Genomic DNA, 15,322 nt, shown 5'->3' with positions numbered 1-15,322 from the left:
TGACAACATTCAAAAGTTTTGCATAGGGTTAAAAATGCAACAATGAAAAAGGTTTAATCATATAATTATAAAAAGTTAAAAAGTTAATTGATGATAAAAACATGAGAAGAATAACTTAATCACGACAACTTTATAATTTATAATTTTTATAATTATTAAACAAGAGGGATAAATTTTCAAAAAAAAAAGAGAAAATTACTGTTTAACTTCAGTAAAAATAAAGGTCAATTTTATCTTTTCACCAATTTCATACAAAATTCAATCAATTTTAGTAAAAAGAATAGGGAGTTTGAAACGGTATCTCATCAAAGTTCAGGCGGGAAAATAGTAGTTCGGCCTTTGCGTAATGATAAAAGCATGCATGATCATGTTCCATAATTCTCGTACATCTCTCTCTCTCTCTCTCTCGCTCTCTCTCTGTACCTCTGAAAAAGCTACCATTATCTTTTACAGTACAGTGTACAGATGACAAACAACAAATTATTTTAAAAAATATCAACAAAGGTTATTTTTGTCATTTCAATTTCTCCCCCTCAACCTTGTGAGTTATGTTTCAACGTTTTTGTCTGTGACCGCTTGAAAGACATCAGTACCAACTCAAATTATTTCCTTCTCTCTTCTTCTGTAAATTCTCCTGCCTTCTTCTTCTTCTTGTTTTTTGCTTTCTTTTCATTATTGCAATCTCCATTATCCACACTCTACCTCACATTTTCTTACACAATGTCAGGAGCTCTTTAGCACCATCAACACATTTCCCACTTCTCTCTTTCGCTTTATTTCTTCATAAACATCTTCCATATCTCACTTTACTTCCCTCCCTCCACCATGTCAACCAAATCCAAGTAAGTTTTCACTTACCCTTTTTGTCTTTATCTTCAATTTTTCTTCTTCTCTCTAGATCTGACCTTCCTTTTTTCATTTTTTTTCATCTGGGTTGTCTGGATTCCAAATTTTTGTGCTTAATTGCTGTAGGATCTGCAGTTGTCAAGTAGAAAATCTTTTATTTTTGTTACTTTTTCTACCCTTTTGAGAATTGTTTTGAGTTACTTTCTCTTGTGGGTTTCACTCAATTTTTCATTTTTAAGTGAAATCTATCTTCATAGGTTGGATCTGTTTTGGTATATGTCTTGGAATTGGCAGTATTTAAATTATGATGATATCTATTACTATTATTATGCCCAAAATTTAGCATATATGAGATAGATCCATGTTTATTCTTTTACTGTGAGTAAATGTGTTGTTACTTTTTGACCGGACTTGTGTTTTCATGCATGGCTTGGTTTGTATGCTTTGGGTTCTAGTTCGGTCATGTTTTGATGAACAAGTTATTGTGTTTTGAACTTTTGCAGATCTAGTTTACCTGAAACTCCTAGCAAACCTTCACCAGCTACTCCTAGAGTGAGTAAACTTAGCAGGGGAGTGGCTAAATCAGAATCTGATTCTCACTCTCCCCTGCAAAATTCTCGTCTTTCGGTTGATCGATCTCCCAGATCCACTAACTCGAAGCCAACAATTGACCGAAGATCACCAAAGGTTATTACTACGCCACCAGCCAAGGCTGGTACCCCACCTGAAGTAAGTTCTTGAAAATGCCAATGAAGTGTGGTATAGATTTTATTTTCAGTTTTGTTTCCAGTGTAAGTCATTGAGTTTTGCATCAACATAGAAAGTGAAAGGCGTGATTGTAGGTGTTGGATTTCTTTGTGATCTACCTTGGCAGTATGGAAAGTGAAAATTAAGTATGGTAACTTTTTTATTTTTGACAAATCTGGAATTGTACCCTTTTTTAGTTACATCCGGAAGTGTGTCGGTTGCGATCTACCTTTGAGCATTATAGTCTGAAGTGGCTGCTAATAATACTTAACCTCCTGTGCTAGTGCTGGTCAGCCTGCGGCTTGGCATTGCACTTCTTCAAGATTAAGAGAATATAAAATCATTAGAAAACCAGATAACCATGAAATGTGCTTTCCATGCCTCATAAATTTTTGTTTTTGTTCGAAACTAGTGCAGCAAGGCTTAATTGTGAAAATTAATATCTGCATTGTTTAACTGAATTTGCTTTCAGAGACCACAATCACGACTTGTGAAGGGATCCGAATTGCAGGCTCAGTTGAGTCTTGCTCAGGAAGATCTAAAGAAAGCAAAGGATCAGATAGCATTAATTGAAAAGGAGAAGATGCAAGCAATTGAGGAGCTGAAAGAAGCTCAGAGAGTAGCTGATGAGGCAAATGAGAAACTAAGAGAGGCTGTGGTGGCTCAAAAGCGAGCTGAGGAGGATTTTGAGATTGAGAAGTTCCGGGCTGTTGAAATGGAACAGGCAGGAATAGAGGCAGCCCAGAAAAAGGAAGAGGAATGGCAGAAAGAGATTGAAGCTGTGACGAATCAACATGCTTTGGATGTTGCTGCTCTTCTGTCTACCACACAAGAGCTGCAAAGGATAAAGCAGGAACTGGCCATGACTTCTGATGCTAAGAACCAGGCATTGAGCCATGCTGATGATGCCACTAGGATTGCTGAGATCCATGCTGAGAAAGTGGAAATTCTCTCATCTGAGTTGTCCCGGTTGAAGGCATTACTTGATTCAAAGCGTGAATCAGAGACCATTGAAAATGAGATGTTGTTGAAGCTAGAAGAAGAGGTAGGTTTTTTGAAAGAACAACTTGAAAAATCAAAAAGCATTGAGGAAAAGCTGATGGAAAGAGAAGCTTCAATTGAAGAGCTTAACGTTGAGCTAGAGGCTGCGAAGATGGCTGAATCATATGCTCATAATTTAATGGAGGAATGGAAAGCCAGGATAGAAGAATTAGAAATGCAGGTTGAGGAGGCACATAAATTGAAGAGATCAGCATCAGAATCTTTGGATTCAGTCATGAGGCAACTGGAGGAAAACAATGATTTGTTGCATGAAGCAGAATCTGAGATTGCTTCACTTAAAGAGAAGGTTGGGTTGTTGGAAATGACAATTGGAAGACAGAGAGGGGATCTAGAGGAATTGGATCGTTGTCTTGATATGGCGAAGAACGAAACTTCTGAAATGGATAAGACAGTTGAATCTTTGAAGTCTGAGCTAGAAACCGTGAAGGAAGAGAAAGTGCAAGCTTTAAACAATGAGAAGCTTGCAGCTTCCAGTGTTCAGAACCTGCTAGAAGAGAAAAACAAGCTCATTAACGAGTTGGAGAATTCTCGGGAAGAAGAGGAGAAGAGCAAGAAGGCGATGGAAAGCTTAGCTTCAGCATTGCATGAAGTCTCTGCAGAAGCAAGGGAAGCCAAAGAAAAACTGTTATCCAGTCAAAATGAGCTTGAAGGTTATGAGGCCCAAATAGAAAATTTAAAATTGGTCCTGAAAGCAACAAATGAGAAGTATGAAACCATGCTTGATGATGCTAAAAATGAAATTGAGCTTCTTTCAAACACCATTCAACAGTCCAAGAATGAATTTGAGAAATCTAAAGCTGAGTGGGGGGAAAAAGAGATTCATTTGTTGGATTGTGTAAAGAAATCAGAAGAAGAAAATTCTTCAATGGAAAAGGAACTAAATAGGTTGGTGAATCTGCTCAAACAAAATGAGGAAGAAGCTAGTGCCAAAAAGGAAGAAGAAGATCAGCTAAGGGAAGGCCTTAAAGAGGTTGAAGCTGAGGTGATTTATCTGCAGGAAACTCTTGGGCAAGCTAAGGCCGAGAGCATGAAACTGAAGGAGAGTTTGATGGACAAAGAAACTGAGTTGCAAAGTGTAATTCAAGAAAATGAGGAACTCCGAGCTACAGAAGCTGTGTCTCTTAAGAAAGTTGAGGAATTGTCTAAGTTGCTTGAAGAAGCTTTGACCAAAAAGCAAACTGAGGAAAATGGTGAGCTTACAGATAGTGAGAAAGACTATGATCTCCTTCCAAAGGTTGTTGAATTCTCTGAAGAGAATGGACATGCTAGTGAAGACAAGTCTAAAATGGACCTTCCACCACATCCAACCAAGGAAGAGAAAAAAGAAGATCCTAAAGAAAAAAATAATGGCTTCAATGATGAGACCGTTGAAAAGGTTGCTGCCAAAGTTGAGAATGGCAATGGAAAACCGAAAGAAGATGAGAGCAAAGAGAAAGAAGATGATTCAGTCGAAGTTGAGTTCAAGATGTGGGAGAGCTGCAAAATTGAAAAGGAGTTTTCTCCCGACAGAGAACTGGAGAAGGAATCATTTGAAGAGGAAGTGAATTCGAAGGTGGATGGCAGTGAAATTGATCAGATAAATGGACTATCGTCCACAGAACATGTTGAGGATGGCGCAACCTCACCAACAAAGCAGCTACAGCAGAAGAAGAAGAAACCTTTTATGAGGAAGTTTGGAAACTTACTCAAGAAGAAGCCGACTAGCAACCAGAAGTAGAGGAAGTAACCACTTTAGCCTGACTAGCAGGCAGGTATATTGAGGACTATCATGCACTTAATTGTGTTTGCTTTATTGTTCTTTGGATCTGATTTTCAGATAGTTTAAAAATGAAAAGGCTTGTATTATCTTAGTTTTTTTTTTTTTTCCAGGGTTTTTTCGGTTTCCTTTTTCTGGGAGTATCTTGTATGTGATGGAGAATTTTTTATCCTTAATTCTTTTCCCCTGCCCTTCTTATCTAAACTTCATGAAAAGGAGTGGTATTGTGGTATAACTACAACATTGTATTTTGATTTGTTTTCAGTTATTTTACATGGAAAACTTATGTTAATCTTGCTAAGTGCTCAGAAACTCCATCATCATTGGATATGTTGGTGTTGATATTAATGCTTCCATATGAAAATGACTTTATTGCTATGTATCTCTGTTGTTAAATTACTCCCTGCAAATCAAAGTTTATTCAACTTTGAAAAGGCCTCTCAAATTAGTTCAGATTTAACTTGTTATTACACTGCAGTTATCCTGCAACACATGGCATGAGTCTAGCCTATTCAGTGTACTCAGTAGTCAGTACTGTTGTTGTTTCTAGGGTTGCTTATTCAGTTGAAGACACTGCATTGAAGATTCCAAAACTTTGACAGTATGTTTTTAATTATCTGTGCTATCAACCATGTTTATCATTAGCAAGAACTAAAACAGATGCTGAAAACATATCAGAATTACATGATAGCATCATTGTAGTCCATACTCAATAAGTGTAATGTTTCATGTTTTAACTTGCTGTATTATAAGTTACATATTCTGTAACATCAATTGTACATGTTTATGACTAATTTGATTCTTCTTTTATCTTTAGTAATATGTCTGTCATGGGATTTTACTCTGTCCATGACTTTGATGTGCATAATCTAAAGCAAAAGAAAGGGCTAAACTTTAAGATCCACCAAGGAGGTTACCAGGTATTATTTTGACAAAAAACATTAAAGCTATACGTTTAAATTAATGTCTCTGTTTTCTATGTTTGTTTTTTTGGATTTTTAACCTCCATTTTTTATCTTTAAAAAAAAAAAATGGCTGAACTTAGTTTTGTTTATAAAATAGTGTAAAATTTCACCCTTCTTTCTTCACCTATAATTTACTCTTCCCATTTTTGTAATGTTTATAACATATGACAAATCATAAGTTTTTATGTTAAACTCTATTGTTTTCATGAGAAAAAAGGCTTTTAGTAGTGCCCCCAATATTAACAAATGTTGCAGCAAATGTAAAAATTCTCTAATTTTGCTATATATTCAATTAACAATAAATTAGGAGAAAACACAACATCACAATTTCTTTATTTGTTTTAAATAATAATAAAATTATGTGTATTCATTTTAAGTATACAAATATATACATATTTATATGTCTTATTACATAATTAATTTATTTTAAATTAAAGATAAAATAATACTCAATCAAATAATGATATTTTTAAATATATAATATTACTATTTAAATAATAGAAATTGTTATAACAAATTATGCTCCTTGTGATAAAAGGGGGATTATATTATGCAAAAGCAAATCATATTGTTCCTCTTGAAGTTTGGCCCGATTATGTTTTCGTCCACTGAATGGAAAACTAGCAAACTCCTACCCAATTCTTAACTTTGATAACGGAAATTTAATGATGGAAAGGCAAAAATATTATTTTCCTTTTTTTTTTTTTAAAACCTTTTTCTCGGCTCTTGCTCTCTTTCATTCTCCTTCTCTCTTGATTTTCTTCTTCCTCACATGTTTTTCTTCTGTATCTTTTCTCGTCCTGTCTCCTACCCAATTTGCTTCTCCTTCCTTACTCTCCTTTCTCTTTTTCTCCTCTCTTTCTTTTCTCTTATTTTCTTCTCTTTCTCTTCCTTGCTTTTCTTTTCTTCCCATTCTTTCCCTTGCCACCTTTTGATGGCACAATTCGGCCAAGTGGCGACTAGATCGTTGTTGCGCAATCGGGGGACACAGTGGCCAGATTGTAGCTAACCCATCTAGAGTAACAATATGGGGTCAAACTGATTCAAAATAGGTTTGACTGAGATTTTTTTATTCATTTTTCTTGTAATTTTCTAATTGTTTTTCCTTGATTAATGGATAATATATTTGTTTGATCATAAATGAAATTGGACATTTCTCTAACATGTCTGAAATCACTTGAAGCTTTTACTACATTGACATCGATACCAATAAATCATGATCTAGTGAAAATAATTTGTTATTATCTTTTTATCTCGTGTAAAATTTTTTCACAATAATGTGTAATATATTGGTAAAGATGATCGATACCACATAAATTAACACATTTTAAACATCAACTATAGTATCTACACACTACTTGTTGAATTACTCTTCATTTGATTGTTTTTTGTATTTGATCGATGTGATCTTATACCTTAGATTTTAGCTTTCTTCTTTTCCTAATGAGCATTGGGTATCGACTTTCACTTGTTGGTACTCATACTCCTATTCAACATGCATAGTTAATAATATAATCAATGTTATAATATTTAAATGAATTAAATTTATTTGAATTTGAGCCTAGTTTTAAAATATTTTGATCAATGAAAAATAATAATTGATTAAAAAAATCGAAACAAAAACTAAATCTTAAACACAGATAAATATTAATTACTAATTCAAAGACTTTGAGAATGAGAAATTTATGAGAGAATGTAAGATTGAAAACAATGAAAGATTGAGAAATTGAAAGCGTTTGTAAGAATTTTGGGAGGGAGGGGGTTATATAAGAAAAAATTAAAGAAATAAATTTAAAAAATACTTAATTTAGTTAGGATAATCGTTACTAACCAAATGGCTTTTGCGGTGCCAAAGCAACCATAATAGTATTTTAAATTTGAAAAAAAATGATTTATTTTAAAAATTACTATTATAATTTCGAGTTAAATTAACCTATGACACGACCCAATCAGCCCATGGGTCGAGTCATATCTTTTCAGATCATACCATTTTAACGGGGATTTGAGTCAAGCCTTAGACCCTTTAACCTTTTACCATGTCTGGGGTAGAAAGGTGTATTCTGACTATAGAATTGAATTTGAAAAAGTTCATTCTAGTTAGATTTATAAATTAACACCCTTTGAAACACCTTTCTGCTGTGTTTCATTATCAGATTTGACTTAGATTATGGAGTAAATTAGTTAAAGGTAATAAGGTAAATTACTTGTATGCCACTATTTCAAGTTATATGTCGGTGTTAGGTCTTGGATGGGACTTTCTTAGTTGTAATTTCCTTGAACCTTCTGTAGGAAATCACCAATGGAAGAAGCTGCCTATTTTATTTTCAAAATTCAAATTTCAAAGGAGTGGGACCTATGGCCACAGGAAAAAGTTAAAAAATTATTGGCCGTTGGATAAATCATTTTCATAGATGGATAAGATTACTTTTTCCTTTACTTTTTTGACCAACCCTTCAAATTTTAGTTTCTTTTCTTTTGACTATTTTGCATGGCTATTTATATTGGTTTATAATTGCGGCATGGCATGTCTTTAACTTTAAAATAAACCATAAATAGTGATGTACTATGTTTTTTTTAACTTTTAAAAGTATAAATCACACTTATTTAAAATTTAATTTTATTAATAAAAAATGGATTCAAATGTAATTGTAGAGACTAAAATGACCATATTACCCTTATTTGTTTAAACATGATATTAATTATTTAAAAACATATAAAAGATGAAAATATTATTAATAATTAATTATTTTTTTATTTTATCTCTAAATAATGGAAGAAAAGAGAACGGAAAAGATGGTTTAAAATGGAGAAGACATCAGGAGAATTCTATCACCACCTAAAAACTGAGTCCTTTAGTTTTATCAAAAGTGTTGTGTTAAACTAATGACAATATATTAAAACAATAAAACTATATGTACCCACTTTGGGTACATAAATGTATATACATTTATATGTGTCATCATGTGATTGGATGATTTTGAATTAAGAATAAAATAATAACTAATCATATGATAACATATATGAATATATATATATTTGTGTATCCAAAGTGGGTACACATAGTATTGCTCATATTAAAATTAAGACAAAGGGGGTGTCCTTGATAAGCTTTTTAAACTTTGAAATTCAAAATGATAAGGTAAAATGGTTAACATGTGATACATTTTTTAAACTTTAGGAGTCTATTTTTAAACTATGTATATAATATTTTATGAAATTATATTTTAAAAAAGAATAATATTATGCATACAATATTTTACATAAACAATTATATATTATTATCTAATTAGTTAGTATTAAGTTAAATATAAAATACTATTCAATCTTAAAATTGTAGATATTATTTATATACATAATTTTAATATTAAAAATAAAAATTGAAATGGTCAATCTCATGATATATTTGGAAACATTATGGATACTCTATTAAAGAGTACTATTTTTCTTTATTTTTGTGTGTGGGGTGATAAATAAATATTAAGTTGAAATTGAAATCCAATGTCATAGGGTAATTATTAACCAAAAAAGAATTATACGCATAATTTTTGTGTATAAATTATGACATTTTATTATATAATTTAGTATTGATTTATATTTAATTTTTAATTTTTTAACAATATAAGGATATATTATTATTTGTATATAAAATTTTATATAAAAGTTATACATAGTTATATATATGATATTACTCAACTATTAATACTACTCTTAAAATTGATACTTCGGCATCGATAAATACCAAAGTATTAAAAACATTCTCTATTGATAGATTAAAATTAAATTTTAATAAAATATCTCAATATAATATATTATTGAGATGTATTATGTACATAAATAATGTATATAATTTATATACAAATAATATATACAATTTAATAAATAAATAATAATATATCATTATATAATTTGACTGTTTTAAATTAGAGATAAAAAAAATTCGATCATATAGTAATATGTCTTTGAGAAAATGTGATAAATTTGTTTTTAATATTAAAGGTTAAATGACAATTATACCTTTAAATTTAACTGATTTTATTAATTTTAACTACTCATAAGTGAGAGTTTAAATTTTCAATATTTTGTGGGTACTACTTTGAGGATTCAACAGACCTTGGGTGGGAACAAGCCTTCTAGCCTATTCTTAAATCAAAATTTTAATTATATAAGAACATAGTATTACTAGAACCTATATTGATATTCATTACAACTATGCATAGCTTTGTTACATAAATAACATACAATAAAACTTTGTTTATAAATAATGTGCACAATCTTATGCACATAGGTTTAAAAATTAACAATTTTCTTTCACCCAAAGTTTTAAAAAGTAATATTTTCACCCTTAGAGTTTATTTTTCTTTCTCACAATTTTCAACCACTAGAACTGGCTCCATTGCTTGTTTTCTCTTACACTTTTTCTCCCTATTGGCTCTCTCTCCCTCTTTAACAATCTCTCACTCCTCCAAATCGAATGTTCTCACAAAGAGAGCATCAAAGAAGCAAATATATTTTATGCCTTCTATCACGTTCATTGACCGATCTGTCATAGAGATCTACCTTCCGTTGCATGAATCAAACTCACAAATTTGTCTTTTGTCATGCACCAGTAGAAGTCATGAATAATTCATGCAATGCAAATGAGTGACACAAACAATCTGGAGGAGAGAGAGATCGTTAGAAAGGGAGAGAGCACCAAGAGGGAGAGAGAAGGAAATTCTGGGGAAAAAAATAAACCCCAAGGGTGAAACAGTCACTTTTCAAAACTTTGGTAAGGGAATTGTTAATTTTTAAATCTAAGATGAAAAATGAAGTAAAAATTTATTTTTAAATATTAAAGGTTAAATGACAATTATACGTTCAATTTTAATTGACTGTTAATTTTAACTGCTCACAATTTTAATTGACTGTTAATTTTGGGATTCAATAAACCTTAGGCGATATAATAATAATACGTCTCAAGGGGTGATTTGGGTAGTAGATGGGTGTGACTGTCCAATGACATATCATTGTCACTAATAATAAGGTTATATAGCATTGTACTTTATTTATAAATATAGATAACAATGCGAATATATAATAATATCAATTATTCATATAGTAATTAAATTATCAATTTTGAAATAATATAATTAAATCATCAAATAATATTATATATATGTAATTTTTAAAAATAATTTGGATACATATATAATGTATTATAATATAATTGAGTGTTATTTTATTTTCAATTCAAAATCATTTAATCATATAATAATATATTATATGTATACCTAATTATGTATTAAAAATATGTATATATAGTTTTATAGTTAAAACATCATCCTATGCTCAAAATTAATAATAATACTATATACATAACTTTTGTATACAAATAATGATATGTCACTATATGATTGAGTATTGTTTTATCTTTAATTTTTAACTGTTTAATCATATAATAGCACATGATTATTTATACATAAAATTATATATATAACACTACTCAAAAATTAAAAAGCCCAGATGATGGGCCAAGAATAAAAGCCTATAGTTTGAAAATTAAATTGAGGGATATTGAATATTTTACCCTTTTTTAAACCGTATATACATATAAACTACTCATCTCAAACCCTAAACAAAAATACCACAATAGTAATCTCTCTCTTTTTCGTTAGCCTTCCAACAAGAGAAGGAACATTTACAATATGAAAAAAATATTTAACAGATAAGACACCTGTGATTAAATAGTAAAACCCATAAGAGAAATTTAAAGAAATAAATCATTAGCCATTATAAAATATTTAACTTGGACACAAGAGAGGGAGAGACGAAAATTGCCAAATGTTTTTAGAAAATTCACATTTGTTACAAAGATTTCACAACAAAATCATCCACATTTTGATTAGTTTTGATTCAAGCCCTTATGCTATGTGTTTTCTTGTTTAACAATTGAAAATCAAATAATGTACGGTAGATTCATGTTTTTGACTTCATGTGAAATATAATTTTATTGTAATTTCATATTATTGATTGTTTAATATTATAATTTCATGTTTTTGTATTGTTTAATGTTATTATAATGTTGTATTGATTGTTAAAAATATGAAAATCTAGGTCTGTATAAAAATCAAATGAAGAATAGGCTGGAGGAAAGCTAGGGGTTGGCATCACTGCCAACCCTTGGCTTTTTGCCAACCTCCCTAGTTCCACATGTAAAAAGCAGTTTAAATACAGGTGTTTAATACCAACACCAATCCATCGCATGTGTTATAACACCCAAGGTTTAAATACAGGTGTTTTTATGTTAGATTTATTTTAAGTCAAGATAAAAAAATTGCATTTAAGATTTGTTATGAAAGGGCAATGGATTTCAGGTGATGATAATGCGATGAGATATGTTAGTGAGACTGAGAGAGAGATGTGTATTGACACAAGTGTTAATTTTGAAGGATTCATAGTGAGAATAAGCTATCGTCTAAGATTCGATCAAAGTCAATCAAATATGCATATATTTATGCTAAGTAATGTAGCCTAATGGAGATTGTAGAAGATGATGATCTAGAATATTTGATGGTTTAAGTAAGAAGTTTACAAGGATCGATCATGCTCTATGTTATTGAGAGTCCAATTGACAGAAGGAACAATCAACAAACTAAAAATGTTCATGAGGAAAAAATAGAGGACCATCCGACAAACAAATGAGCACAATCGCAAAGTTTCCAAAAGTTTGGTGAGAATTATAACGATGATAATAATGACGACAGCATGGATGAAGATTATAAAGTAGAAGGTAATGAGGATGATGACGATAATGATGAATTCTCAAGGTTTGATAAGCACATGTACGATGTTCTAAGCCAAGTCATTAGCAGAAATTAAAGTTATGCTTGAAATGAGGGGGTCGAATATAGCACGAGACGTCATGACTTTATAAATATTGAAGCTTATCTAAGTCATATCCATAATCCAAATTTGCTTCAATGGGTTCTTGAGTTTGTTGTTGATGTTGAGACTGCAAGTATTAATAATCGGGTGACACAAAAAGACAACTATTTGCAAGTGATAAGTTTTTATAATTTGAAAGCAAAATTGAAACCATTATTTTGAATATATGCATTAGAGACAGGAATTCAATAGAAAGTTGGTCACTCTAATAATATATGGTATGAGATTAAGTGCGTACATCCACAATGTAAATGGCGAGTACAAGCAATGAGAAAGGAAGATGAAAACTATTAGGTGTTACAACGTATGGATGAGACACACACTTGTCTATGAGATCAAATATTGTCACACCATAAACAAGTTGGTATAGTCATTGGGAAACATACTTAAATCAACATTTGTGGTTGATCACATTTATTGATTGAAGAAAATTATTTCAAATTGGCAGACAAGTACAATTGACATTGCTTACACGCAAGCATGGTGTGTCAAAACATATACACTAAATGCATTATGAGGATCTCTCGAAGAGTCTTTCATGTTATTATGCTAGTGTGTTAACATAATTTGGAGATTAAGAACCCGAAAACCGTAACACGTATTGATATCGATCTAGAAAATAGGTTCAAATTTTTCTTCATGTATATGGGTTGTTTAATAAGAAGGTTCCAACAATTTTATCGCTGATGATATACATTGATGCTTCACACTTAAGAGAAATTATTTTGGGTCTCTTTTCATTGTTGTTGTGAAGGATGCTAATAATTAAATTTGTCTATTGGTATTTGGTATTAGGTATAAAGAAGGAATCGATATGTGGACTCCCTTTTTGACATACCTACACATATGCATTGGTGATTTGCCAAATTTGGCCATTATTTTTTATCAGCATCATCCAATAATTACGTCAGTGGCGAATGTATTGGCTTATGTCTATTGTGAGTTTTGTAATTATCATATAAAGGAAAACATGCATATATAGTTAAAAAAAACTAAATATACTGAAAGATTATTTTGGAAAGCTAATAAGGCATATCGCCTCAAGGACTTCTAAGCTACCATAAGTAAAATTACTCGAGTAAATCCCACTGCGATAATCTATTTAATTGACATTTGGGTATGAAAGATGAGCTCGTGCCCACTTTAGAAGATGGTGCTATAATATCATGATGACCAATATTGTTGAGTTCTTTAATGCTTTGATACAAACTACTTGCATCTTGCCTACCACCATATTAATTGAGTTTCTAAGGAGCATAGTGCAACATTGGTTTTTCAGTAGACAAAATATGACTGGTATGCATGACTGAAATTGATTTGATGTTCTTTTTTTCATTGTATGTATTAGTTGTTTTTACATGTCAGAAATCTCACTGGTTAACACCGTGGGCTGAGGACACTCTTAGTGGACATGTGCTCAAATTTGTCAATATGATGGTTAAACCAATTAACATGCAACAATACGAAGTTTATAATTCATGAAAGCAAGTGTTCATCATGAATATTCTATATCAAACTTGTGATTATGGGAAATTTCTACTTTCCTAGATTTCATATACACACGTCACAACTATTGCAAAGTACAATAACCTTTTTGACTATGTAAGATAGGTCAGTGTATATTACTCGACGGATTTTTCACAAGAGGTGTATAGAGAAAATATTAATCCATCGGGGGACTAATCAACTTGAGCACCATTAAATTCGCATGCAATTTATCCGCCAGTGATAAAACAATAACAGTCTAATCATCTTTATAACCATGCAAAAAGATAAGGTTGTTGTAGTCATGATGTAGCCCATATGGCTGAATAAATTATCATGGTTAATTTTCTTTATTGTTTGATAATGTAATTTTAAGTGTATCTATTACATGTTTAATTTATCTATTGGGTTTTGTCCAAATTTTAATGTACTAATTTTTTATTTTTAGGTTTTTACATGCACGTGATGACAATGGCTCAAAATAACAAATAAAATTATCGTGACATTTATTTATTATTGTTCATTTTGTGTATATATTGGATTCCATTGTATCACACACCATTCATTTTGTATTAACATATTTTCTTAATTTATTTCACTTCATGAATAAGCATTAAGGAATAATCAAAAGGAAGTTATGATAGAAAATGTAAATACATCATTGATATAATAATAAAATGAAATCCAATTTGTATGTATGCCCACCCACACCTTAAGTGAAATCCTTAAAACCTTTATTTTGACAATCCAATTGAATTTAATAAATACAATCAATTAAGTAAAATATGAAAACAAATAAACAAACTTTAAACCTTAAATACTTACTGAGGGCCCTCCCTTGGAATATGTTCGTGGTCACGCACTTTCCTAGCTTTCTAAAATGTTTGGATATAAAGTTAAATGGACAATCTTGGGAAAAATATTCTATAAACATAAGCAAAAAAATGTCACAGTCTCCGCTTGCTACATCTTGTTTAGGCACATCACAAACCCACTTGTATTGTAACATTGGTAGAGTCTCTAACGGTTGGATTCCCTTTGATATACAAAAGTTGCTTGCCTTCATTAGGTAAGTTAGTGTCCTCTATGACATCATCAACTTCTTCATTCTCTCTAAGTTAGTGGTATATTTGGTGGAGTCGTATACATACAACTTTTAGTTATTGATATCCAATACATCATACACCCAATGTTAGTTATCGAAGTTGAGGGGAATAAATACCTACCAACCAATAAAAAGGAATAAGTACAGTTATCCCTAAACAACTTACGTTTGTACACCACCTTATTAACACTACTCCATGGTTGAATGCATTCATTGGGTTGTACATGTGAGACGTCATTAATTTGATCTAGGAAAAATGAGGCCCAGTTCATATTTGCATCCAAAAGTTTGAACTCGTTATAACATTGTGAGAGATGTGCAACGAACTAGGATGTAATAGTAATCCAGTTACTATCTGGAAAAAATTTATGGAGCATTCCCATAAAAGCTTTTATGTGTTGTGTACGCAAATAACTTAGACCATAAGTTAAA

General features: G+C 31.1%; 1 protein-coding gene across 1 annotated transcript; it reads left to right on the top strand.

Annotated features, from left to right (window-relative positions):
* Positions 1–567: 567 nt before the first annotated feature.
* Positions 568–4,703, top strand: LOC123205070 (WEB family protein At3g02930, chloroplastic-like). Its single transcript, XM_044621882.1, has 3 exons — positions 568–842; positions 1,350–1,575; positions 2,066–4,703. The coding sequence occupies exons 1-3, from the start codon at positions 826–828 to the stop codon at positions 4,370–4,372; spliced, it is 2,550 nt and encodes an 849-aa protein (XP_044477817.1). The 5' UTR covers positions 568–825; the 3' UTR covers positions 4,373–4,703.
* The last annotated feature ends 10,619 nt before the right edge of the window (positions 4,704–15,322 follow it).

Source organism: Mangifera indica, unplaced genomic scaffold (assembly GCF_011075055.1).
Source record: "Mangifera indica cultivar Alphonso unplaced genomic scaffold, CATAS_Mindica_2.1 Un_0001, whole genome shotgun sequence".
NCBI classification, from domain to species: Eukaryota; Viridiplantae; Streptophyta; class Magnoliopsida; order Sapindales; family Anacardiaceae; genus Mangifera; species Mangifera indica.
Note: the sequence above shows the minus strand (reverse complement) of the source record. Positions and strands in the feature narration are given on the sequence as shown.

What these genes read in the sequence shown, in the direction of transcription:
- LOC123205070 (XM_044621882.1), top strand. An exon ending in AGGCTGGTACCCCACCTGAA is followed by an intron (nt 1,576 to 2,065) that starts GTAAGTTCTTGA and finishes ATTTGCTTTCAG; the next exon opens with AGACCACAATCACGACTTGT.